At 45.9% G+C, this 26,932-nt stretch overlaps 1 protein-coding gene across 4 annotated transcripts in view; it reads right to left on the bottom strand.

Moving 5' to 3' along the window:
• The window catches only part of ACOT11 (acyl-CoA thioesterase 11), a 143,577-nt gene that overhangs the window by 80,891 nt on the left and 35,754 nt on the right, over window positions 1-26,932 (bottom strand). Inside the window, exon 1 of one of the 4 annotated variants that reach the window (XM_068111566.2) lies at window positions 3,993-4,033. The exons of the other annotated variants lie outside the window; for them this stretch is intronic. Coding sequence (XP_067967667.2) covers window positions 3,993-4,018 — 26 coding nt within the window. The 5' untranslated portion in view covers window positions 4,019-4,033. Of the gene's footprint in view, window positions 1-3,992; window positions 4,034-26,932 lie in introns of those variants that run through there. 4 annotated transcript variants of the gene reach the window in all.

The following is a 26,932-nucleotide window of genomic DNA, read 5'->3' as shown; positions in this document are numbered from 1 at the left end:
CGAGACAGGATTTTTTTTTCCACTAGCACTACTTGCACGACAGGTTTATTCAAAAAGAAGTATACACTTTCAAATAATTATTTTACAAAAACTACTGATGTTGAATCCATGTTTCATGTACAGATGGAGGGGAACTCTCAAAGTTTTGTTTTAATCTCTGTTTATTCTTTTGATCTTTGGGGTTTTTTTTATTCCAGGGAGGAGTGTTGTGTTCAAAATGCAAGCAAACAGGAGAAGGATTTCTGCATGCTTGAATTCACAAAGACAAATTCAGTGACAATTGTGCAACGACATTTTCGGGCACGTTATGAAAAGAACCTGCCAAACAAGAAGACCATCTCTGACTGGTACAAATCATTTGAAGGCACAGGTTGTCTCTGCCAGAGAAAGAACACCGGGCACCCTCAGACTTCAGAGGAGACTGTGCAGTGAATTCAAACATTACAACGTAGTAAAAAAAACATCAACCAACAGGGCAAGCTGTTAGCTATAGATTCTACAGTCGACAATTTGGCATGTACTGCAGAAGTGCCAAATCATACAACCTTACAAGTTTGAGTTACGGCAAGCCCTGAAGGCAAGTGACAGTCATTGGTTTTGATTTCTGCTGTGAAATGCAAGAGAGACTGGAGGATGGAGGGTTTGCAGAAAGGTTGATTTTCTCCGATGAAGCAACTTTCCACTTAAGTGGGAATGTCAACCGCCACAATATTCACACATGGGGCTCTCAAAATCCACGTCATCGACCATGAACACACTTCACCTAAAGTTAATGTATTGTGCACCATTTCTAAGTGTTGGAAGAACTGTGTTATCGACTCGACGTGCCGCGTCACACGTGAGTCATAATGAGGGCTTGTACGGTGTGAAAGTAACTGTTAAATGTCTCCCTTCAGTCCATATAAGGTACATCACCATATATTCAATAGTACTTGTAAAATACATTTTTGAAAATGTATACTTCTTTTTGAATAGCTATATATTATGAATTTTGGGGTAGGGGCATATATAGATTTAGGTAGATCTGCATAGGTAGGTGTCCGGCTGTCGTGATAGGGAACCTCACCTGTAATAAGTTCTGACTAGCCCGAATGTCGGAGTAAGCTGCGTATCTGTGTCCCCGCCACGAGGGGACAGGGCTTGGTAACTAGAATTAGGGAATAAGGATAAGATTCCATTGTGTGTCGTACCCTCTGTGAACCTCCCAGTGTCCCTTATGGCAACACATCCCATAGACATTAGATAGCCCCATTGGTGCACACATAAATTAAATTCCCCCGCCGCCACAATGACTGACCGAAAAGAACAAACAGGAGGCAACCACGCACTATGGTGCCATAGCAGGCAAACATCGTGCAAGGCAGGCAGAGGCCACGCCCACTTTGCATGTGATTGGTCAAAAGGGTTTTGATGGGAAGATCGCACCATGGGGTAATAAGCTGGCCACTGATTGGTGGAAGGAAGGTGGAAGTAAGCGGCAGACTGATTGGCCACCGACCGATGACACCTCGGCCAATCAGTGAGGAAGGCGTGAAAGAGCCACAACAAGTGATGCGCTGATTGGAGGAGAAGCGCCGGTGAAGTGAGAAGGTGTGAAAGACCACCAAGAAACGATGCATTGATTGGGAGAGATAGAGAGCTGACGTCAGAGGACGTCTGATAAAAGTGAGAGAAGATCGACATATTACTCTTCGTTCTTCGACCCTCTTCCTTCATCTCTCTTCGCCCCTTCACCTCTGCTCATCTATGCTTCCACCTTTCTCTTCCCTTCTTGCCTTCTCGTTCCCGTGTGGACCTTTACCTGTTGAGCACCAACGATCATCTGCACTGGTTATTCATCGCGCGGGGACGCAAGGCTTGCCACGCACCAGCGGACGTGGGCCCGGCAGCGCGCGAGTGAGAGGTGTCATCGAGGCCTGTTATGCAAATTTAAGGGTGGATTTTGTGAAGAGAAATGGTGGACACTGCACAGTGGCACCATTAATGATCCTGGTGTGTTAGACCAAAGTGATGGAGGCTGGGATAAAATTGACAGGTTAGCAGGAAACAGCCTTCAACTGGTTGCAGGGGTGATTGCGCCAACATTTGGGACTTGGGATTGTGGCGATGTAGTGGGTAGTCTGGGGGCCAACGTGGTGCTGTGGGTGTCCGAGGTGTGTGGACCATGTCTTCTGGGTGAGTCTCCTGGTGGAGCATGGCTGTTGACTGGACCTTGGAGTGGTCAAATGTGGGTGGGCACTGGGGGCTGCAGTTGTGTGGACTGGGGGATGAGGGTGATGTAGGTGACGTGAGGGTGGATGCCACGCACTGCGACCGTCTCCCCCAGGGCCGAGGTCGAGTGTGGTAGTGTTGTTGGCAGCAGGTGCTCACCACATTGGCCAGCTGGGGCTAGTGCAGCCGTGTTCCTCGCAGAGGGGGGGGGGGCAAAAGATGGATGGTATGTCACACCCTCATGGACACTCATGGGCCGTGTTGGCGCTTTGGCTGCTCAGCTTGTCCCATTGACCCTTGCACGGTCGAGGTGCATAGCTGTTGTAGGCACATGTAGTTTAGCACAGTTCACCGTTGGAGGCGGATCCACATACATGCCAGTACAGTGGGGAGAAAAGTGGAATTTGGTGAGTCCAATAACACATTTTGGCATTTCGAGGGTGGATGGCACTCTCGGACGCGACCAACCTGCAACTACCTGCACTTGAGGTAAGTGTTTGGATGTGTACTGTCTCAGGCTTCAGGACTTGCTTAATTAAATTGGGACAGGTAATTTGGAGTAGGGGGCGGGTGAGAGTGATGACATGGTCGGTGAGGGGGATGGAATGTGTGCCACAGTGTCTTTCTCTTCTCTTCCCTTCCCTTCCCTTCCTTCGTCTCTCTTCACCCCTTCGCCTCTGCCAATCTTCGCCTCTGCCTTTCTCTTCCCTTCTTGCCTTCTCGTTCCCATGTGGACCTTTGCCTGTTGAGCACCGACGATCATTTGCCCTGGTTATTCATTGCGCGGGGACGCGAGGCTTACCGCGCACTGGCAGACATGGGCCCGGCAGCGCGCGAGCGAGAGGTGTCATCGAGGCCTGGTCGCGCCGATGGCCGAGCAGTTCCCGAGGATTGCAGCTGTGCCTGGACTGCACGCTCGGGGCCTGAACGATGAGCCTGAACGGACCCGACTGCCAGACAGATAAGACGCATCACACCAAAACAACGATTTATTTGATTCATCCTTCCATTGTTCTGTATTTGAAGTGAGGTGTGGGGACGTCCCAATTTAGGATTTATTTTTTATCGTCGCACTTCCATGTCCCAATAGTTCTTGTAAAGAAACCTTTTTATTATTTTCCCTTTCTATTCGGAATCCGTGGTTGGTTTGAATTATTTCCCTCAGTTTGAAGACGCGCGCGGACTGTGAGGTAAATATCGCCGCTTCTTCTTCCTCTTTCGTCCTTCCTCCTGTATAGCACATGTATAGCAAATACGCCATTGATCATCGCCTTGGAGTTAAAGCTCATTTTGGCTACCCGTGGACGCTCTGTCTTAATGGAGTCGTCCACGCGACAATATGTACCAGTTCGACCCCGACATTTGTGCGGGATACGTTCCTGGAAAATGCCGTGAATGTCAAATCCGCAAATGTGGGGGCATTCGTTGAATGGGGGGGGGGGGGGATTTTTTCTTCAAACACTGCATGGTGTAGGCTCATAGAAGAGCTATGCCACAGAACAAATCAGGGAACAACATAACAAATGGAACATTAGGGAAAAGGGGAAATGCCAACAGCAGGGCGGAGGGAGAAAATAGACAGAGACAGACAAGCAAGGGATGCAGGAAATGATGAGGGGTAAGGGAGAACGTAAAAGGTGGACAAGATGGATACATAGACAAAATGTTGTGGGAGGGTTGAGGGGTGGTTTAACAGATGTAGAAAATTTATCCATACATGATAAAGTCATCCATACATGATTTTGTATGGGGGATGACCTGAGAGTGTGGTGAAGACTCACCTGGGCCAGGAAGAGTTCTCATGCATATGGGAAGGCAATATAAACGGGGGAAGAACTCAAGGAGATGGAAAAACGGTTCTGAAAGAAAAAATAGGGAGACAGGCTCGCATGAAGAAAATAGCCGATATACTCACGTGGAATATGATATGCTTAACCAAAGACGCTGTTACGGACTGTGAACTCTTCTTCTTCACACATTCCCCCCCCCCCCCCCCCCACCCCCGCTTTCCCCATCTGTATGGTGGTGTGACTCCGGTGGAGTTCACCGAGGGCGAAATGCTTTGTAGCTGAGACCTTGCAGGTCAGTGAGAACACAAATCCAGAGAGGAACTTCGGAGTGGATCGTTCCGTCCTCCATCACCCTCGTGCCTGTACGTTGGCTACTAGAATACCTCCATTGGGATGTCTCATGGTGCTGATCATTCTATCCCCCATCACCCTCGTGCCTGTACGTTGGCTACTAGAATACCTCCAATGGGATGTCTCATGGTGCTGATCATTCTATCCCCCATCACCCTCGTGCCTGTATGTTGGCCACTACCTCCATTGTAGGGGGGGGGGGGGGGGGGTCTCGTGGTGCTGATAGTTCTGTCCTCCATTCCCCCTCGTGCCGGCCATTGGACTGCTGTCTTGAGGCATCAAACTGAGAGAGTACTTGGCGACTCTTGAGTAAGGATTAAAGCCAACATGTTTCGCTTTCATTGGGAGAGGAGGCCCACTGCCCTTGTCTCGTTTTTCCCTTTTTCTTTCTCTTTTTCTCTCTCTATGAATATGTATATAGTTACCTCCACCACTGAAGGTGGATGGAGATTATGCTTTCACCCCTTTGTTTGTAAACAAGATATCTCAAAAAGTTGTGGACAGATTCGGACGAAATTTGGCAGAGATGTAGTGTATGTGACAAGGACGAAATGATTATTATTATGGTGAAGATCCAGATACTAGAATTTTTAAAGCGATTCTTCACCATTGGGAGATTGGGATAAAAACAATATATATAGCAGGATAACTCAAAAAGTTGTGGACGGATTTGGCCGAAACTTTTTGGACCAGTTGGGTGTGTGACAAGGATGAATCGATTCGATTTGGTGAAGATCTGAATATGGATTCGGATACGAGGGTTATTTTTTTTTTAATAAGTGATCCTTCACCATTGAGTGATGGGGATAAAACCGATACAAAGCACGATATCTCAAAAAGTTATGGATGGATTTGGACGAAACTTGGTGGACTAGTTGGGTGTGTGACAAGGATGAATCAATTCGATTTGGTGAAGATCTGAATATGGATTTGGATACGAGAATTATTTAATTTTTTAAGTGATTTATCACCATTGAGAAATCAGGCGAAAAGCAATATATAACATGATATTAAAAAAAAAAAGTTATGGACAAGTTATGACTAAACTTGGGTTATGTGACAAGAACAAGCCGATCAGATTTTGGGTTCATGTCCGAATCCAGATCCGACCTATCAGTGGGATACAAAACAAACTGTTCAGCCTGGTGGAGATATGTGCTCTACTGAGTGCCGTTCTAGTTACTCCCGCCAGGGAGTAATGCATTCGATTGTGTGTGTGTGTGTGTGTGTGTGTGTGTGTGTGTGTGTGTGTGTGTGTGTGTGTGTGTGTGTGTGTGTACAAGATATCTGGAAAAGTTCTGAAGGGATTTGGATGAAAGTTGGTGGGATGATTTCCCTTGGGATAAGAAAGAATTGATTAGTTTTTGGTGAAGCTCAGGATATTATTCCGAATCCAGGAATTTTTTTACCATTGGAAGATAGGGCTCAGCAGCGGCCACCCACGGCAGGAGTATGCGCTCTACTGGGTGGCGTTCTAGTTCTTGTTGTTATAACCGATATTTAAAGCAGTTTTTGACACAATGCTTTGCTTGATATTTTGCATGCTGTAACAACACTTAAGAAACTTGAGAGGTCATATAACATGATAACCAATGCAGTGTTCAAGTATATACTCCAGTAATAAAATAATGATTTAAATATCGTTAAAAACAATTCTGGAACTTTAGCGCTATTGATGGTCTTGTCCACCACCCATATTAACATGTCCAAGTACTGCTAAACAGAAAGGTTTTTGAAGTGGCAATTAGGCAATTTGTATTCTTCAGTGTTCAAGTATATAATTTATTTTAAAAAAAAAAAGTAAATGTCATAAATAAATAAATTCAGGAATTTTTCATTCCTGTTGTATGTGTCCTTTAAGCCAGCCTTTTTAAAAACAGCAAGTTTCATGTTTGGAATGATTTTCAATTTTGTTTGACTGCTAGGTAGGCAGACGTAGTACAATAATTATCTAACTCTTCTCTGCGCATGTGCGGGCGGGATGAACTCAGAGCCAAAATACTGTAAAACAAGCAGGTGTGTCTTTTGATTTATGTTGAAAACGCAACATTCAATGAAAACAAGTTCTTCCTCGAACATAAACTAATGTTTGTGGACAGATGGATGAAAGGACAGAAGTGAACCAATTGCTTAACCCCGCATTTGGTTTGCGTGGGCAGGGTAATGACTGGAACTACACTGTACCTTATTTAGCCCATAAGATCCATTGCTCCAGGTTAGAAGGATCTGACTTTTATTCACCTCAATTGTCTCTATCTTTCTGTCATACGAATGCGGGTCCTATTTTAGATTGTGAAGTTGCTTGTGAATATCCGGTAATCCCGAGGGTGCGGGTGTCTGCATAGTGGGTAAAATGAGGAATTGCTTGCTTGTAAATATGTGCCAGCTTTTAATAATTATTGTATAAAATTGATTTGCCCCTCGACTCATCCTGCTCACATCACGACGGTGGCATATGGCGCGGTTAAGAAAGGATCCGATTGAACTAGCGAATTGGCGCATTGAATAAGACCGCAGTCCCTTGCTTGGTTCACTTGGCCAAATGTAACCGGGAACTTCAATCTGTGCGGTAACACGGCTTTGGACATAGGATCCGGAGACGAATGGCTATTATGGTAGTTTAGCGACTCGCCAAACTTGGACCAGAATTATTTGGTGGGGTTGGGATCGTAACAATACATCTCACACACACTATAACATGCGCTATAACGAAGTGTATATTTAGTGATGCTATCGACCTTTAGAAGTGAAATAATATTATGTAAGCATGGGTGGGGGAAGACTTTAAATCCTTGTTAAAAGCCATTTCAGAAAGGACGACTATGCAATACTTCAAAATGATCCAGCAAAATCAAATCAGAATGGGCCAGGTCCAGGCTGTATGTGGGAAGACACATTGTATCCTTCAGAAATCTCACATCAGTTGTTTGGGCAATGTGAGATGAAGCTTGATGTAACGCCCCAGCCAGACAAACCTGCTTTTGGCCAAATTATTCTCTTGAACCTGCAGTGGTCACCATAGCATGATTTCTTACAGTTTCTATAAATAGGCCATGCTCAGCTTGAAATTCTTCCATTCTAGGATTTTTCTTCCTCAGATTCAAAACAAATGTTTTTTTAGTCACAAAATACTTTAAGTGCCAAGTAATTTTAAAGTTATTCAAACACAAGCCTGATGTTATCATGTTGTGCTGTTCCATTGGTCTTGCCAAAAGTGGGGAGAAGTTCATTACTGCTCACAGTAGTTTTTTAGAATGTCTTCAACATGCTGCACCTTATCGCAAGACCCCACTGCAATGTCAATAAGCTTGTGGTCCATCACCTTTAAAAAAAATTTTTTAAACCATTGCAATTTATTTTAGTTATACATCGTAGCTATGGGAGTGAGAGGCTGGGAGGTGGAAGGCAATTCCATTTTAGTTGCAATAAAGCAGGCCAGGCCCGAGAAGAACTCCCAACCCCACTCTCTCTTCCCCTAATCACAACATTTTGGCCCATTTGTACAAAATTTATACAATTGTGAAGGAAACGTCAACAATAGATGACGGACTCAATGGTTCGGCTTGCACCACACACATCCACCCGGACATTGCAGGAAAGCACCACGTTCTCCTTTTCAATCACCATTTCACAAACTATGTTGCAAGAGTAAAAGGTTAATTTGACTCAACCTGTGATACAAGAACCAGTTTTGTCACATGTCGTCCCCAACTTTTTGAAATATCATGCTATACACACACACACACACACACACACACACACACACACACACACACACACACACACACACACACACACACACACACACACACACACACACACACACCGTTCATGCCCCCCACATTTGCGGATTTGACATTCGTGGCATTTTCCAGGAACGTATCCCCCCACGAATGTTGGTGTCCAATTGGTATATATATAGTTATTCAAAAATAAGTATACACTTTCAAAAATGTATTTTACAAGTACTATTGAACATATGGTGATGTGCTTTATATAGACTGAAGGGAAGCATTTAACAGTTGCTTTCACACCTTACAAGCCCTCATTATGACTCACATGTGATGTGTTTTTGGCCCATGGTGAAGAATCACTTAAAAATATATATACATTTAACTCATCCGTATCCAGAATCAGATATTCACCAAAATTGAACTAGTTCTTCCTCGTCACACATCCAACCTGTCCACAAAGTTTCATCCAAATCCGTGGACAATTTTTGAGATATCGTGCTTTATATTGTTTTTGGCCCCAATCCCTCAATGGTGAAGAATCACTTTTAAAAAATTATAGTATCAAGATCCACAACTTTTTGAGATATCCCGTTCACAGATAAACAGACAGGGGTGAAAACATAACCCACATCCACCTTCAGAGCGAGTTATCTCGAGGTACTAGGATTGTCATTTTCACAAGAGCTGTTGAGGTTATAAGAATAAGAGTATGTGTTTATGTATGTGTGTGTATGTGTAAAATTCCATATCCCTTGACCGACCTCCACCAAATTCTGAATATGTGCTGGGTTACCTGGGGTCAGGTCAAGGGATGCACTTAATTTGAATGTGTGATGCTAGGATGGTGGACATGCTATGTCTCTAAGCAGTCCCCCCTAAAGTTGATACAACTTCCTGCAATCTTTCCTTGTTGTCCAACGAAAATTCAGCTTTCCCTCTCACAAATGTATTTCTGCTTAAAATGTACCATGGTGCTGCCCCAGCACTGTGGCCTCAATTCCACCACAAGTCATCCGTCCAGGTCCCATCCTGTCATCCTGGCCAATTAATGGAAGGTTCAAATCCTCAAATTTTAACTTCACCCATACTCACGAGATTGTGGGGGAAAGATGAGATACATTATCGGGTTTTTGGAGAAAGTGTTAGGGATGTGGGAGGTGTGCGAAAAGGGAGGAACTGATTGGTGGGGAAGTTTGAGAATGTTGACAGGGAATGCTGCGATCGTGTTGACGAACATGACGAGATTTTCCAGCCAGCAGGGGAGGACCGTGGTACACTTTTGAACACAAATGCATCCGTATTAAAATGGAGTACTACGACTAAAATAAGAATTTGCATTGCAGATAAAAGTGCAAGATGACAGGCAATAAATTCACTCTGCAGGTTGTATCTCCTTTAATCGCTGTACGAGCGCAAAGTTTAGAATACAGCACACTTATTTGACACACAAATATTATGATTATTAAATGTCCAAACAAAAAAAAATGCAACTAAAGTGCAAGGACTATTAAAGCATTTCTTCTTGCACATTACACTAACAATACTTCCAATATTGCAAAGCATTATTACACGAGCACAAGATAACTGAATGAATAACATGGACACATTCAAACTGCGAAGCCTCATCTCCAATTCATTGGTTGGTAATTTTCAGCTTTTTCCATCTTTCTGATAATCCAAAACCTACCAGCTCAGCAATTAAAACACATTTTGCATTCATCCACCTTAATATCCTGCCTTTCTCGTCGTAAAAAAAAAGAACTCACAAATATCGCGCTCCCTCGTTCCTATTCACGTGCTTGGTTCGGTGCATGAGGCGGGTGCACGAATAAAATTGGATAATTCCTTGAGCAAATATTTTTCTCTCCACGATAAAAATTCCATAAAAAGCTGCTCATGATTGTTTGCTCAAATTATTTGTAGGTTTTACGACTTTACCCAAATCTACAAAAATCTATTTACACCCAATTGTTTCCCTTTATAATTTCTCACCTTTTTAAGCCCACCATACACGATAGGGGGAGGCTTATAGTTGTTGTATGGTTTGTTTCTATAATTAGTCGCCCCATTTTTAATGGTACCACAGAATTTCTTAAACACCTAGAGTACTAAACCACCATGTATATATATTTTTTCTTCTTCTTCCTGCACTCCAAATTTCCAAACTATCGATTTCCGAGCTGCATCTCGGAGCTGGCTGGGACTCTTCATATGAAATTTAGCATCAATAATGTGAATATAAACTATGCAGGGTTGACATATTTTGACCTTGACCTACTTTTAAGGTCATTGCTTAATTAGTTATTGTAACATTTTTACAACAACTCGACGAAAGTTTGACCGATTGGAAGGAAATTGCCCTGGCTAGATAGCCTAGGCCCGAGAGCAAGGCGCATGTATACTTGATTTACATCACATTCCTCCAGGTTAAAGGTCAAGGTCAAATTGCCATCTGAATAAATTGTGCTTTTTGTCATCGCTCAATTTTGCAATAGGACCCAAAATACCCATAAGACCCCGAGGACCCAAAGGGCAAAACCACACATCCTGGTGAGGGTCTGCAATCTCTGATTGCTCTTATTTGTTTTCATGGATAGATTGTAGATGACACATTTTCTTTATTTAGACTCTATCCCTAAATGATGAAGGTCAGGGTCATATGGTGGTGAAAAAGAAAATATGGCCATGGGTATGTTGCAGGCGTTCGCCAAGGCTGAGCCTCCCCATGGTCTCCAGGGTTCCTGCAGGTCACATCTACTGGTGATGACAGTTAAGATGCCAGTGTTTGGAGCATTGGTGCTGCCACGAGTAGAAAAACTTGCCAGGTACATCATAGAATGTTTTGGTAATGGCAAGGTCAAAACAGACCAACTAATTTGTATGAATTTTTTTAAAATATTATATGTATGTATGCATGTATGTATGTATGTATGTATGTATATATATATATATATATATATATATATATATATATATATATATATATATATATATATATATATATACATATATATATATATATATATATATACATATATATATATACATATATATATATATATACATATATATATATATATACATATATATATACATATATATATATATATACATATATATATATATATATATATATATATATATATATATACGTATATATATATATATATATATAAATATATACATATACATATAGAAAAATATGCATATCTACCTTACACGAGTTATTTTTCTTTTAATGTCAATGAGAACAATGAGATTACATTCACATTTCTTTCAATGTCAATGAGAACAATGAGATTACATTTACATTTCTTTCAATGTCAATGAGAACAATGAGATTACATTTACCAGGGAAAAACACCGAGAAAAAAAAATTAACAAAGTACAAAAAGCTCCAATATCGTTCTTGTGATAATCATTACTTTTTGCAATTTACAAATCAGATTCCTCATTGTTTATTGTTCATGCATTATCTTTACTGTGACTGAGCTTGTGCCGATCAAATGTTAACATATTCTGGTCACGTGCTTCTTACTTGCACCTGCTGCACATGCAGGAGAGTGAAATGTGAGTCGCAACCTACCCTGGCGCGGATTATGATGGAGATTTCACACTCGCAACAAGGGACTGCAACGGCAGCAAGGACGAAACGCCACAATTATTTTATATATGTTTCAAGATTAATCCAAGCAAATGATATATTGTCAGTTTGTTTTTGGACATATTTTGTCCGAAGTCACATTGTCTGGTTATATAGCCTGTTGCCCTTGTTCATTCATATCTGCATACAATCTCTGCCGAGCTTTAGAGGCTACCGAATAATATCTCGGCAATCGGCACTTGCTATACATCAAGATTTAATTTAGCATCTTTCTAAGAGGAATTGTCGACATTAATCTCACCAAATAGCCAAAAAGAAATAAATAAATAAATAAATACATTTTAAAATCTCATTTGTCTTCACGGGTTTCTAGTACAGCAATGTATGCATTTTTAAATTCTGTTTATCTCACCTTTAAAGCCATACTTAGCCAAAATTGGTTTATATATATATATATATATATATATATATATATATATATATATATATATATTAGCTTGGCTCGGCTCGCTGCGCTCGCCTCACAAAGCGTCGTTACTGAGGAACGGGCTTATTTTACCTGAGGATAATGACTGTACCTGAGTTGCTGTGTTGTCATGATTTACACCAATCATAATACAAACAATTACTTTGCACAAATGTATTTGTTGCGTTTGTGATATTACATTTTTATAGGCAATTTAGGTTGAAGATTTAGGTTGAATGTTTTTTTTTTTTCAAGAAAGAACCCCTCAGCACATACCTAGGGGAGGGGTCGGTGCAGACTGGAAGTTTGGGACGATTACACCTCACCACCACATAATTCAAAACACCTCACCACCACGTAATTCAAAACACCTCACTACCACATAATTCAAAACACCTCACCACCACGTAATTCAAAACACATCACCACATAATTTAAAATTCCTCACAGCCATAAAACACGCAATAAAAACACCTCACCACCACGAAATTAAAAACACCTCAGCCATAAAACACGTAATAAAAACACCTCACAGCTACGAAATTAAAACACCTCACCACCACGTCATTTAAAAACACCTCACAACCAAGTAATTGAAAACACCTCACCACCACATAATTCAAAGCACCTCATCACCACATAATTCAAAATACCTCACCACCACGTGATTCAAAACCACCACAACGTTATTAAAGACACTTCACAACCACGGAAACAAAAGTTTGAGAGAGTCGTTAATGCTTCAGTCACATTTGGCTCGGCGGCCGTAGCGTCCAAAAAAATCTATGGCCACTAGCAATTATAGGGTGGCCGCAGTATTTCCACGGTCACACAATGTAGCAGTCACATATGTTTTTATTTTTCGGGTAGCCGCACGGGGTATTTAGAAATTGTGGAGACCGAAAACGTGGGGGTGCCGTACGGTCTTTGATTTGATGTCGCACGGTGACCTTAGGGCGTCCTGCGGCGGCCATAGAATTTTCAAGGCAGACGTAATGTAGCCTCAAGGTGCCCGCAAGGCGACCGCAGGGGGGCCCTAAGGCGAATGTGCGGCCAGACGGACGGTAACGAGTGGGTATATATACCACTTCTTTTTCATATGTATAACAGCACTTACAGTTGTCATGGCTACGGCTTGTCGAATTGCTACGGCCAACCTAGAAATGAAAAAAGTTACAACTCCACGCTATAATTCCACGGCGGCCCCTACGGCCTGTAAAAGATAGCTATACGCCCTAGGGCCACCCTGAGGCCACCTCAGAAACTCTGCGGCCGCCGCATGTTTCTGTCAATTTAGGGGGGGTACGGCCGCCGTATCCTAGCCGTAGAGCAAATGTGACTGAGGAGTAAGTGACAACACAGACTGCCCAGATGTGTAGATATATACATCTGTTTATCTCACCTTTTAAGCCATACTTAGCCAAAATTGGTTATATATATATATATATATATATATATATATATATATATACATAGATCTGTTTCTGTACTGTTTGTTTCTGACTTGTTTCTTGTTTTGTTTCTGAGATCTGTTTCTGACTGTACCCGAATTGCCGTTTTGTCATGGTTTAAACCAATCATAATTCAAACAACTATTTTTCACAAATGTATTTGTAATATACGTGATATCTCATTTTATAAACAATTGAAGTTGAAAACGTAATTTGAAAATAAAAAAATTTTCCCGAAAAAATTCCAAAAAAATATATATATATTGGAAATTTTTTCAAAAAGAATACCCTTAGGACATACCGACGGGAGAGATATGTGCATACCAGAAGTTTGGTACGATTTCACAAAAGTTTGAGAAAGTAGTTCAGTGACAAGACAACACAAGACATGACAACACAACACAACACAACACAACACACACTGCACAGATGTATATATATATATATTTTTCCTATCACAGTAGGAAATGTACTGTGATATTGCTCTAAAATATACATGTTCTTTTCATCATATATTTGTCTTATTCTTATTCAACCCGGGTACCTCAGCTAATATATTGTTGCGGAGATGAGGACTGTATTTTTTTGATTGTGTGCTGTACTATTATTATTATTGGTTATTCTGCGCCCCCCTACCTCCGGAGCTGTGTAAAGGTGAAAGGGCATCCCATAATTAGTCCACAAGCATACACGTCAGCCAAGTAATAGAATACCCCTGTTGATAGTTATCTCTTATTCTGTGTTCTAGGGTAAGGCTATGTCTCCCATTAATTGAAGTACTCCATTGCACCAGTGAAAGAGAATAGATCCCCTTTCATTCCCATCCCCAAAACCTCCATTTCCTATCACATCCCCTTTCGTCATTGCTGAGCCCTCGATTCCCAATTACCTCCCCTCCAATAACCGCCATTGACCACGAGGCTCGAGTCGGGGAAGAAAGGCGTGTCTCCACCTCGTCATAGAGGGGAAGAGGGGCGTGCCCGCCCGTCGTCATCCAGGGCGGAGCCCGAGGGTCGCGCGACCAACCAGGGCCGAGGTGAGCACCCCGATGGGCGTGTCCAAAAGGCCGGCGGCTTAATCGCTGGAGGCGCTATAAAAGCCAGGCACGCAAGAAGCGAGTGAGTCGGTTGCCAGTAGAGGGTCCGTGAAGAGTTGGTCACAAAGAGTTGGTCACAAAGAGTTGGTCGTCAAGAAAGAGTCCTGAAGCTTGTGAGGGAAGGAGAGAGAACCCGTCACACCAACCCCCCAAGCTCCACGTTGGCTCCACCAAGCGTTCACCTCCACCAAGGCTCCACCAAGCTCCGCGTTGGCTCCACCAAGCGTTCACCTCCACCAAGGCTCCACCAAGCTCCGCGTTGGCTCCACCAAGCGTTCACCTCCACCAAGGCTCCACCAAGCTCCGCGTTGGCTCCACCAAGCGTTCACCTCCACCAAAGCTCCACCAAGCTCCGCGTTGGCTCCACCAAGCATTCACCTCCAGCCATCCACCTCCTGCCATTCCTGTCATTCCCCGCGTGAGTCTGTCTTCTGTTTGTTCTGTCCTGGGTTAATTAAGTCTGTATAAGCTAGTATTTTCCCTGTGTCACCTGCGTCTTATGTGCTTGTAAATAAACGTGACTGCTTTCTTTTTGCTTGTGTGTAAATAGTCAATAAATTCAGTAGTATTTCCAAACCTTTCTTTGCCTTCGTTTTCCTCTTTGCATTCGTCGCCTTTGTCTTTTCCCTATTGACTAGCTGCGGTGCGACCCGGCCAACGTTTGGGTGGAATCGGGTGAGTCGGGGATCCTGTTAGGTCGCGGTAATACACCACCGTTCGGTCATCATAACATCTAAACCGCGATCTGTAACAATTGGTGTCAGGAGTGGGATTCGAACCTGGGACTAAATTTATTTAGCCCAAATTTTGGACACCAATTGTACTATTGGCAGTAACAATTGGTGTCTGGGAGTGAGATTCGGGGCCCGAACCAAATTTTTTTTAAAAACATCTAGAAAAAATTTGGTCAAAATTTGGAGCGGACGAAATTTGTTTTGTTTTAAAGCAAAACCCGAATTTTGAAATCGCGCCATGGCTGGTCAAGGCGACGGGATGCCGGTGGGAGAGATAGATGGGGTGGAATCGACCCAGGACCTCGGGGAAATGTATGTGGAGGAAAGGGAGGAGGAGAAAAATAGCAATGTGGTTGCGGAGGTTTCAGACGCACAAAATGGCGCACTCGCGCACGTGGTTGAGGGGGCCACGGTCGCGGAACCAATGAGCGCGGCCCAAATGCAAGCCTTCATGGCCCAATTCATGGTGGAAATGCAAAAAAAAAAAACGACAGTATAGTACAAATGCAGGCGTCCCTCGACCTGCAGAGTGAGCAAATGAGGGCTAATAGTGAGCAAATGAGGGCTGATAGTGAGCGATTGGGAAACCAAATGGGGGTAATGGGAAACCAAATGGGGGTAATGAGGGACGAAGCGAGGGGTACCGGTGAGAAGTTAGACAATAATTTTGAGGGGTTAGACAACGGGATAAAAGAGGTGAAAAATGGGTTAATGGGGTTAGAAAATAGGATGGAGGACAAATTGCGGGAAATAGGGGAACAATCTGCCAGGGAAATCAAACGAATGGGAGAGCAGATAGAGGAGGTAAAAATCGGGGTAGAAACCAAATTGGATGCTCAGAGGGATTAATTGGGACAGATGAGGGTGGCATCTACAAAAGAGATGGAGGAGATACGACGAGGGGTAAGTGAGGAGGTTTCGGGGCTACGCGAGGAGGTAAAGCGAGGTGAGAAGCATATGGAGAAAGAGGTGAGAAATAATACGGCTAGGTTACAGGGGGGAATAGAAGATCTGACGAAGGGAGTAGAACAGCTGACAGTCGGACAAAGGGAACTAGCGGACCAAGTGGAAAAGAACACTGCAATCATCGGGGGTTTGAAAGCGACACAAAAGGACATTAAAAACGAATTAATAGCAACACAAAAGGAATGTCAGATGGTACATGAGGGGTTGACGAAGAAGTTGGAGGAGGTGACAGAAGTGATGGAGACGAAGGACCGAGAGGTGAGGACGCACATCGAAACGGTTAAGGTGGCGTTAGAGGAAGAGATAGAGGAGATGACCTGGGAGATGAGCGAAGAGGCGACACCAAGAGGAGCGGTGAGATGCGAAACGCTCCAAGCCAAAGAGGAGAGGTACTCGGCAAGGAAACCAGCTTTGGAGAGACGCGCTGAAAGGAGGGAGACGGCTCCACCAGAAGGAGAGGAGCAGGTGTGCCGAGCCAGCGCGTGACGTCTACAGCAGCGGATACGCGACGGAGGGTTTTCCCGCCAAAAGCGCGAGGAATTGAGAGCTGCTGCCTCCGACCCTGCCTCCTCCCTCTCCAGCAATCCACCTCAAGCCCTACCTGCCTGCAATATCCCCCGTGTAAGTGTGAACGTCGTCTGTCCTACTCGTTGTCTTGGGATTAAGTAAATTGAATAGAATAAGCTAATGATGCACTGTGTGACTGCTTTTTCCATCCATTGCTTGTAAATAATTTTGGTCGCTCTTTCTTTTTGCTTGTGTGTGTATAATAAATCTGTTCTTCCTCCGTACTCTGTCTTCTTCTCTTTTCCTTCTCTTTCGGTCGCTTTAGAGGTTTCCCGATTGAATATCTGCGGTGCGATCTGGTCAACGTCGGGTGGAATCGGGTTCTAATCGGGGAGTAACTGTTCGGACGCGGTAATACCAACCGCTCGGTAAAATAACATCTTTAAACCGCGTCTGTAACAAATGGTGTCAGGAGTGGGATTCGGACCTGGGACTAAATTTGTTAGGCCCAAATTTTGGAACACCAATTGTGTTATCAGTAACAATTGGTGTCTGGGAGTGAGATTCGGGGCCCGAACCAAATTTAAAAAAAAAACATCTAGAAAAAATTTGGTCAAAATTTGGAGCGGACGAAATTTGTTTTGTTTTAAAGCAAAACCCGAATTTTGAAATCGCGCCATGGCTGGTCAAGCCGACGGGATGCCGGTGGGAGAGATAGACGGGGTGGAATCGACCCAGGACCTCGGGGAAATGTATGTGGAGGAAAGGGAGGAGGAGAAAAATGGCAATGTGGTTGCGGAGGTTTCGGACGCACAAAATGGCGCTCTTGCGCACGAGGTTGGGGCAGCTGCGGCCGCACCCTTTGTACTACCAACGGTGCTCCAAATGCAAGCCTTCATGGTCCAAATCATGGTGGAAGTACAGAAAGAAAACGCTAATAATGAGCGAATAATAAACAAAATGAAGGCTCAGAGTGAGCAAATGGGGGTAATGAGGGACGAAAGGAGGGCTAACAGTGAGCGATTGTTAAACAAAATTGAAGCAACAACGAACGGAATGAGGGCCGATAGAGAGGCAAGGGAGCAGAGGGACAGAGACCGCAAGTTGGGCGAAAGGGTCCCGGGGGTGCACGACGAGGTAACGCGGGTCGAAAAGCGCTGGTTGAGCGAAGCGGAGGAAAGCACGGGTACAATGACGGGGGTAGAAATCGCGACACGGGGTTTGGAAAAGCCGGCGACCAATGAGGTAGAGGGTGTTTTATTAAAGCCAGCGGTCGCCGAGGTTAATAAAGAAAAAGCAGTGCTGGGAATTAAAATTGAAGAGATGACGGAGGTAGCCCGGGAATTGCAGGGAGAAATGGATTATGTACAAAGTCCCTGCTCACATCACGATGCTGTGCTTAACCCGAATGGAAGTTTGCAGGTTCGCATGGAGAAAAGGATCCCCCAGGTGAGTCGTGCTGTTGTGTATTGTGCGGGGAGATTTTGTAAAAGGATGTTTGGCGACAAAAGAATTTTCGTGCGCTTGGGATCGAGGAAGCATCCGGGCGTTGTGGAAGGGTCCCGTGTGAGTGGAAATGGCACGCGTGGGAGGAAAAAGTGTGCGTCGGCGAGTGGGTGTGTTATAAAGTGTGGGAGTGAAACCGAGTGCGAGCGAGAATGCACGTCGGGGTGTACGGAGTGTGACACGAATAGTGAGTTGGTGATGGCGCAGGTGCGAGAGGGCACATCGGAGCGCGAGTGTGAAACCGAGTGCAAGCGAGAATGCACGTCGGGGTGTACGAAGTGTGACATGGAGAGTAAGGTGGTGGTGGAACGTGTGCGAGAAAGCACACCTGAATTGGTCATGGCGCGAGTGTGGGAGAGCCCATCCGAGCGCGTTAGTGGGTGGATGCAAGAGTGCACGCCCATGGTGAGTGTTACGGAGGACGTAACGGAGGAGAGGTGTGCGCAAGAGTGTGCGCGAGAGGTGTGGTGTGTAACAGGGAGAGCGTTGGTGGAATGTACGGACGGCGTTGGAACGCCAGGTTTTGTGAGGGTGAAAGGGGTAGCGTATGCTTGTGAGCATGCCAGTGAAGCATCGACGGTAACCGGGTTAGCGGTTAGGGCGACGGATAGCCGATGCGAGCACTCGGTGCGAGGGGTGCTTTGTTGGGTGCGAGGCCCGGCGCGGGTCGATGCTGCGTCGCTTCTCTTCGAAGCGTCGTTGCCGATTCGGGCTTGGCCCCGCCCCGCACGGTCGAGTCCGGGCTTTGTCGGGCGAGGCGACCGGTCCGGTTCAAGGGCGAGTGGGAGGAAGCGGAACGGTGCCCCCTCGTGGGGACGGGGTTCCGACCGGGGGAGATTGAGCCATCGGGCCCGGGACCGTAAGGTGCCACGCCGAGATGGTGCGTGGAGCCTCGGTCCAACCAAACCACCTCCCTTGAACCGAAAGCCGGACGGATTCAACCTGCAGGCGACCAAACCACCCGAATTCATTGCTCGGCTTTACGAACCGAGTTTAATGATGTCACGACGCACCGAGGCTAGGATATAGTGGACTGTGATGATGATAGTAGTGATTTGATACGAAATTTATAATAGTGGGTAGAATTGGCAGTAAATGGAAAATTTTTGATTTATTGAATTTGGACGAACAAAATTTATAGTGAGAGACCCCCGATGTGGTGGGATGGCAAATCCACCATCCCTCACAGACGTGGGGCAAATGCGCTATAGCTTATGGGGTTGATGGCAGTGAAAACTAGCCCGGGTGGGTTAGGATATTGATAGGGCCCTAGAAGATGACATTAGGTAACGTTAAGGTTAGTTAGTGACTGATACCTGTAGTGGGGACGCAGGTAGTTTAGTGTGGATGATAATGACGTGGGAGCGCAATAGTTTAAAGGGACGACTGGGAAGCGCAAGTTTCAGAAGGGAGTAGTTAGCTGAGATGATGCCGTGTGTGTGAAGATTGAACAGGTGAGAATTGAACAGGTGTGATTGCACAGGTGTGCAACTGAACAGGTCTGTGGAGCAGTGTATGAGGGAGTAGTGGTGATTGCGTGTTGTGTTGACCAAATGGTCCAGGAAGAGGAGGAGGGTGCAGGTGGCACCAGGTAGGATTGCACAGGTGTGCAACGACAGGTGAATGAAGGACAGGTGTATGGAATAAATGGTATGGAGTATAGGAATGGATGGTCGTGGGAGTGAGTATGGTGGAAATTGTGGAGTGGAGTGGATGGTGCGAAGGTGTGAATGGGGGAAGAGTGGACCCCCATCACGGATACCCGGGGCGGGTAGTGTAAGTGTTAGGTAGAGGGTACAGGTAAATTGTGGTTGGATATTGGCATCTGTGGTGCGGGTGAAAGAATGGTCTTTGCATGGGTGCATTAGTGTTGTGGAAATGGCTGGGCGTGTAGCCTGTTAGTGTATGTAGTTGGTTTGGGCACTCCACCACTGTGAGGATGTCGGCCAGGTGAGGCCGAAGGTGGGCTCTGGGAGCCGGTAGTTGTGGATGGGGCCCGAGGATCCGGAGGACGGACCCGGGTAGCCCAGTGCCAGAGGGCACCAAGGGGTGACAGAGCCAGGAGAGGGCCTTCCCCAGTTAGTTAGGTTAGGGTGAGGAGCTAGGTAAGCTCGGGTGGCAACTGCAGTGGTGGAGGTGTGCAGGTGGGTAGACCTGCTGGGAGAGCTACACGTCGCAGCCCAGAAATTGTGCGAGGCACCGGGAGATGAATCGGGGGAGTGAGACCCCAAATTGAGAAGCACCACAGTTTGGGCAATGGGAATTGGTTTTTAGAACCCATAGTGTAAGTGGCCAATGCATTGGCAGGGAAAGACCCCGGGTAGTGTAAAGTGTATTAAAGTCATTTAGAGAATAGATAGGATGAAGGATCTCCTCGCACCATCTGCATCCACTCACCTGAGGTGACAGGTACTCCGCACCATGCCATGTTTAATTATTTTTGATGCAAATGTTTTGGAATGTGAGACGCATCATGACGTGGGTGTGACATTGTGCTTTGATGTTCCATCTCTGCCTCCTTATGAGGATTGATGATGAATTTGGTGATGGCAAATTTTGAAGTAGAGGGATTGTGGAGACGAATTTGATACAGGGGAAATATGGGGAAGACGTGACAGTAGTGACAAATTTGTAAATGTGTAGATTTTTGTACATATGGGGTAAGGGCAAGGGTAGGGTAGGTGACAGGGGGGTGACGTACGGAAGGGACGAGCTTTCTCACTTCGCCCTCCGTACGCATTTCGCCTTGCATTGCCTTATTGATGTGTACCCTTGTGACCTTACCCCTCGCTCAATTGTCTTTCCCCTTTTGTCTCCCACATGACCTGTGCGCCATTGGGTGCCGAGGGGAGCGTGCGTGGGTCGGCCATTGTGCGCCCGAAATTCCCAGAACCAGCTGTCTGCATCGATGCACCACATTATGGACCACATGTCTGTGGCCGAGCACCACCTATGGACCCCATGGGTTGGGGCATGGCCCCTCTGCTGGAACCGGCCATGAGGGCCCAAAATCTTGCTGGCGGACCTTGGCCACAGGGCACCGATGCCCCACAGGTGAACCACACGTAGTCGGCCCCTGTGGGCCATAAATAAAATAAAAACGGACACGTTAGGTGCATTCTTTTATTGCAAATAGGCCGCCAGCAAGGGAAGATGACAACACCAGGAAAATAATAATAACCAGCAGAGGGAGCCGAAGAGCAAGAGACACCTGCAGGGTTTGGGTTTGTTGGCTTTATTTTATTGATGAACAATGGTGACTGCACCGATTGGTGCTTGGGTGTGTATTGGTGCGTTTTTGGGTGCTTTCATGGTGCGTCGATGCAGAGCAGACTGTCTCCCCCCCAGAAAGAACAATCACAGGTCCTGGGTTAGTTTTGTAAATAAAAATAGCGTCATTGTAAATAATGCTTCCCACCGTCAGTGTATAGTTTGAAGACCATTCCGCAATTCGGTTAACTGTGGGCGTAAGTCTGTTAGGCAGGGTGCAATGGAGCAGCGGGACACATTTATTTATGTTTTAAAACTGTCGCACTCAGGGTCAGGTTAAAGATAGAGGGAACTACACCTACGTGTCACACTAAAAATAAAAGTTGTAGGCCCGGGCCGTGCCTAAGAGGAGGAGGGTGCAGTGTTGCGGAGATGAGGACTGTATTTTTTTGATTGTGTGCTGTACTATTATTATTATTGGTTATTCTGCGCCCCCCTACCTCCGGAGCTGTGTAAAGGTGAAAGGGCATCCCATAATTAGTCCACAAGCATACACGTCAGCCAAGTAATAGAATACCCCTGTTGATAGTTATCTCTTATTCTGTGTTCTAGGGTAAGGCTATGTCTCCCATTAATTGAAGTACTCCATTGCACCAGTGAAAGAGAATAGATCCCCTTTCATTCCCATCCCCAAAACCTCCATTTCCTATCACATCCCCTTTCGTCATTGCTGAGCCCTCGATTCCCAATTACCTCCCCTCCAATAACCGCCATTGACCACGAGGCTCGAGTCGGGGAAGAAAGGCGTGTCTACACCTCGTCATAGAGGGGAAGAGGGGCGTGCCCGCCCGTCGTCATCCAGGGCGGAGCCCGAGGGTCGCGCGACCAACCAGGGCCGAGGTGAGCACCCCGATGGGCGTGTCCAGCTATAAAAGCCAGGCACGCAAGAAGCGAGTGAGTCGGTTGCCAGTAGAGGGTCCGTGAAGAGTTGGTCACAAAGAGTTGGTCACAAAGAGTTGGTCGTCAAGAAAGAGTCCTGAAGCTTGTGAGGGAAGGAGAGAGAACCCGTCACACCAACCCCCCAAGCTCCGCGTTGGCTCCACCAAGCGTTCACCTCCACCAAGGCTCCACCAAGCTCCGTGTTGGCTCCACCAAGCGTTCACCTCCACCAAGGCTCCACCAAGCTCCGCATTGGCTCCATCAAGCGTTCACCTCCACCAAGGCTCCACCAAGCTCCGTGTTGGCTCCACCAAGCGTTCACCTCCACCAAAGCTCCACCAAGCTCCGCGTTGGCTCCACCAAGCGTTCACCTCCAGCCATCCACCTCCTGCCATTCCTGTCATTCCCCGCGTGAGTCTGTCTTCTGTTTGTTCTGTCCTGGGTTAATTAAGTCTGTATAAGCTAGTATTTTCCCTGTGTCACCTGCGTCTTATGTGCTTGTAAATAAACGTGACTGCTTTCTTTTTGCTTGTGTGCAAATAGTCAATAAATTCAGTAGTATTTCCAAACCTTTCTCTGCCTTCGTTTTCCTCTTTGCATTCGTCGCCTTTGTCTTTTCCCTATTGACTAGCTGCGGTGCGACCCGGCCAACGTTTGGGTGGAATCGGGTGAGTCGGGGATCCTGTTAGGTCGCGGTAATACACCACCGCTCGGTCATCATAACATCTAAACCGCGATCTGTAACAATATATATATATATATATATATTCAAAACAACATCAAGCTCACCCTGTTCAACACCCGGTCCCTCAACAACAAATGCCTCATCCTGAACGAATACATCCTGGATAACAAACTGGACTTTCTCTGTCTCACCGAAACCTGGCAACAACCTCTGGACTACTACACGCTCAACCTCACCACACCCAATGGATATTCCTACGTCAATAAACCACGCTCGGAGGGCCGAGGTGGTGGAATTGCCGTTATCCACCGTCAAGACATCAAGACCAACCTCATCTCCATCTCATCTGCTCCATCATTTGAACACCTGGCTTTAAAACTCTATGGTCGCACGCAGTCAGTCATGGCTGTCGTCTACCGCCCTCCCAAACCACACCCATCATTCCTGTCTGACTTCTCCTACTTTCTGACCCAGCTATGTTCCCTCTCCCCCTCAATCCTCCTCCTTGGTGATTTCAATATCCACATGGACTCCACTGACTCCACAATAACCACTGACTTCACTGATTTACTCACCTGCTTTAACCTCACTCAACATGTCGACTTTCCTACCCATATCCATGGTCACATTTTGGACCTTGTCTGCTCCACTGGATTAAATTTGCACCATCTCTATGGCTCCGACCTCACCCTCTCTGACCACTTAGCCATCACTCTGACCATCAACATCCCCGCCCCAACACCAAGGCATTATCGCACAATCAACTTCCGTAAGCTAAACGCTCTTTCACCTACCTCATTCTCATCCACCCTCTCTGAAAAAATGTCCACTTCTCCCTTCATTGACCTCCACACCCCTTCCGACCTCACTGACTACTACAACCACACTCTCTCCTCCTGCCTTGACCAGCTTGCGCCTGTAAAAACCAAAACAGTTTCTTTCACCCATTCTGCTCCCTGGTTTACCCCTGAACTCCACCTGATGAAAGCTCGTGCTCGCCAACTTGAAAGACTCCGCAATAAAACGGGTCTCACAGTTCACTCCCAAGCCTACAAGGACCACCTACAACACTACAAAGATGCCCTCTCCCGCGCCCGCTCTGCCTACTACTCTCAAATTATCCACTCTGGCTCCGGAAACCCAAAAGCACTCTTCTCGACAATAAACAAACTCCTCCGCCCCCTGAACACCACCACCCAGTCATTCACAGTAGACAACTGCATCTCCTTCCTCTCTTTCTTCCAACGCAAAATTGACAACATCTACAACAGCTTGACCACCGCCGCACCCGCTCCCCCTCCAACCACCTGCCCCCCCTCGTCCTGCCATCCCCTGTCTCGGTTCTCCCCAATCTCCCCTACTGACCTCTCTGAACTCCTCATAGGAATGAAAACTGCCACCTGCACTCTTGACCCCATCCCCTCCAGCTTTGTCAAAGCCTCCCTCCCTGCTCTCTCTCCACTTATCATTGCAACAATAAACTCCTCCCTGTCTACAGGCATCGTCCCACCTTCCCTCAAAATTGCTGCTGTTACCCCCATTCTAAAAAAACCTGGTCTAAACCCTGACACCCTAAACAACTTCAGACCCATCTCCAACCTACCCTTTCTGTCAAAAGTTTTGGAACGCGCTGTAGCCACTCAACTCAAACATCATCTCTCTGCCAATAACCTGTATGAAACATTCCAATCCGGATTCCGGTCCAACCACAGTACTGAAACTGCTCCTCAAAATCACCAATGACCTTCTCCTCTCCTCTGACGCTGGCAACCTCAACATTCTCGTCCTCCTCGACCTCAGCGCTGCCTTTGACACCATCGATCACACTATCCTCCTCACCCGACTTGAATCCACCTTTAACGTTACCGGCACTGCCCTCTCTTGGATTAAATCATACCTCTCTGACAGATGCCAGTTCATCTCCATCAATAACTGCAAATCCCCCACTGCTCCCCTCCCCCAAGGTGTCCCCCAAGGTTCAGTTCTTGGCCCCCTCCTCTTCATCCTTTACCTGTCCCCGCTCGGTCACTTAATCCGCCGTCATGGTCTCCAATTCCACTGCTTCGCCGATGACATCCAGCTTTTCATCTCCACCAAGTCCATCTCCACCGACACCCACTCTATCCTGACAAACTGCATCACTGAAATAAAATCCTGGCTTCAAATCAACTTCCTCAAGCTTAACTGTGATAAATCTGAAATAATCATCATTGGCCCAAAAACGCTCACAAAATCCACCCATAACTTTGCCCTCAACATCGACGGTATCCCAGTATCCACCTCCCCTCACATCCGGAATCTTGGCGTCATCTTTGACCAAACCCTTTCCTTCGACAAATACACTAAACAGATCACAAAGTCAGCCTTCTTTCACCTGAAAAACATTGCCCGTCTCCGCTCATCCCTCTCCTCCACGGCTGCAGAAACCCTCATCCACGCCTTCATCACCTCCCGTCTGGACTACTGCAATAGCCTCCTCTATGGTTCACCCTCAAAAATCACCAATAAACTCCAATACATTCAGAACTCCGCTGCCCGTCTACTCACCCATTCCCGGACCCGTGACCACATCACCCCCGTCCTTTACAAGCTTCACTGGCTCCCCATCCCCCAGAGAATCCAGTACAAAATCCTCCTCTTGACATACAAAGCCCTCCATAACCTGGCCCCATCCTACCTGGCTGACCTCCTCTCCAGACACACTCCCACCCGCAACCTCCGCTCTGCTGGTACCAACCTCCTGACCCCCTCCATCCGGACCAAATTCAGATCCTGGGGGGACAGGGCCTTCTCCATCGCTGCTCCCACCCTCTGGAACTCACTACCTCACACCATCAGAGACTCCTCCTCACTCACCACATTCAAAACATCACTAAAGACCCACCTGTTCAACACTGCATTCAACATTCAACCCACAGCATTTAACCCCTGACTATCTCTTCTCCTTCTCCCTCCTTTTGCTTTAAATATTTCCCTATTGATTCTTGTCTTTTTGCAATTGTTGTTTTCATGTATTGTTATGCATTATGTTTGCATTATGCATCATGCATGCATTATGTTTTCATGTATTGTGATGCATTATGTTTGCCACTCTGTCAAAGCGCCTTTGGGCTTCTGGAAAAGCGCTATACAAAATAAATGAATTATTATTATCTATATATATAAAGTAGAGTTGGCCTCTGTGTCTGTATCCTGATCTATCTATGATCTCTAAGATCTCGAGAACCCGTGGACGGATTTGCGAGCGGAAAGTACTGTTCGACTCGGGATGGTCCCAGGAATGTCACGGAGACATAAACATTTAAAAAATTTCGGGTTTTAAAATTAGCGTATTATTAGCACTAGCAGAAGAGAGAGGGATTCGAAGGGAGGGAGCGCAGCGCTTCTAGCGCTTCTGACTACAGCACACCTTAAAATTAAAAAAACTTCGGGTCTACAATCTCTAAGATCTCGAGAACCCGTGGACGGATTTGCGAGCGGAAAGTACTGTTCGACTCGGGATGGTCCCAGGAATGTCACGGAGACATAAACATTTATAATCACTTGCTAGCGAATAAATAATAACGCATAAATACCTTTCAGCAGCGCGTAAAATAATCTTTCGTTTCAAGTCACTCTCACAAATAGCTTTCCGGAAATGACGGGTCGAAGTGGTCGAGCTGTTAGCATGACGCCTTATCTT

The sequence above is a fragment of the Myxine glutinosa genome, chromosome 1 (assembly GCF_964187855.1).
Source record: "Myxine glutinosa chromosome 1, kmMyxGlut1.1, whole genome shotgun sequence".
In the NCBI taxonomy this organism is placed as follows: domain Eukaryota; kingdom Metazoa; phylum Chordata; class Myxini; order Myxiniformes; family Myxinidae; genus Myxine; species Myxine glutinosa.
Note: the sequence above shows the minus strand (reverse complement) of the source record. Positions and strands in the feature narration are given on the sequence as shown.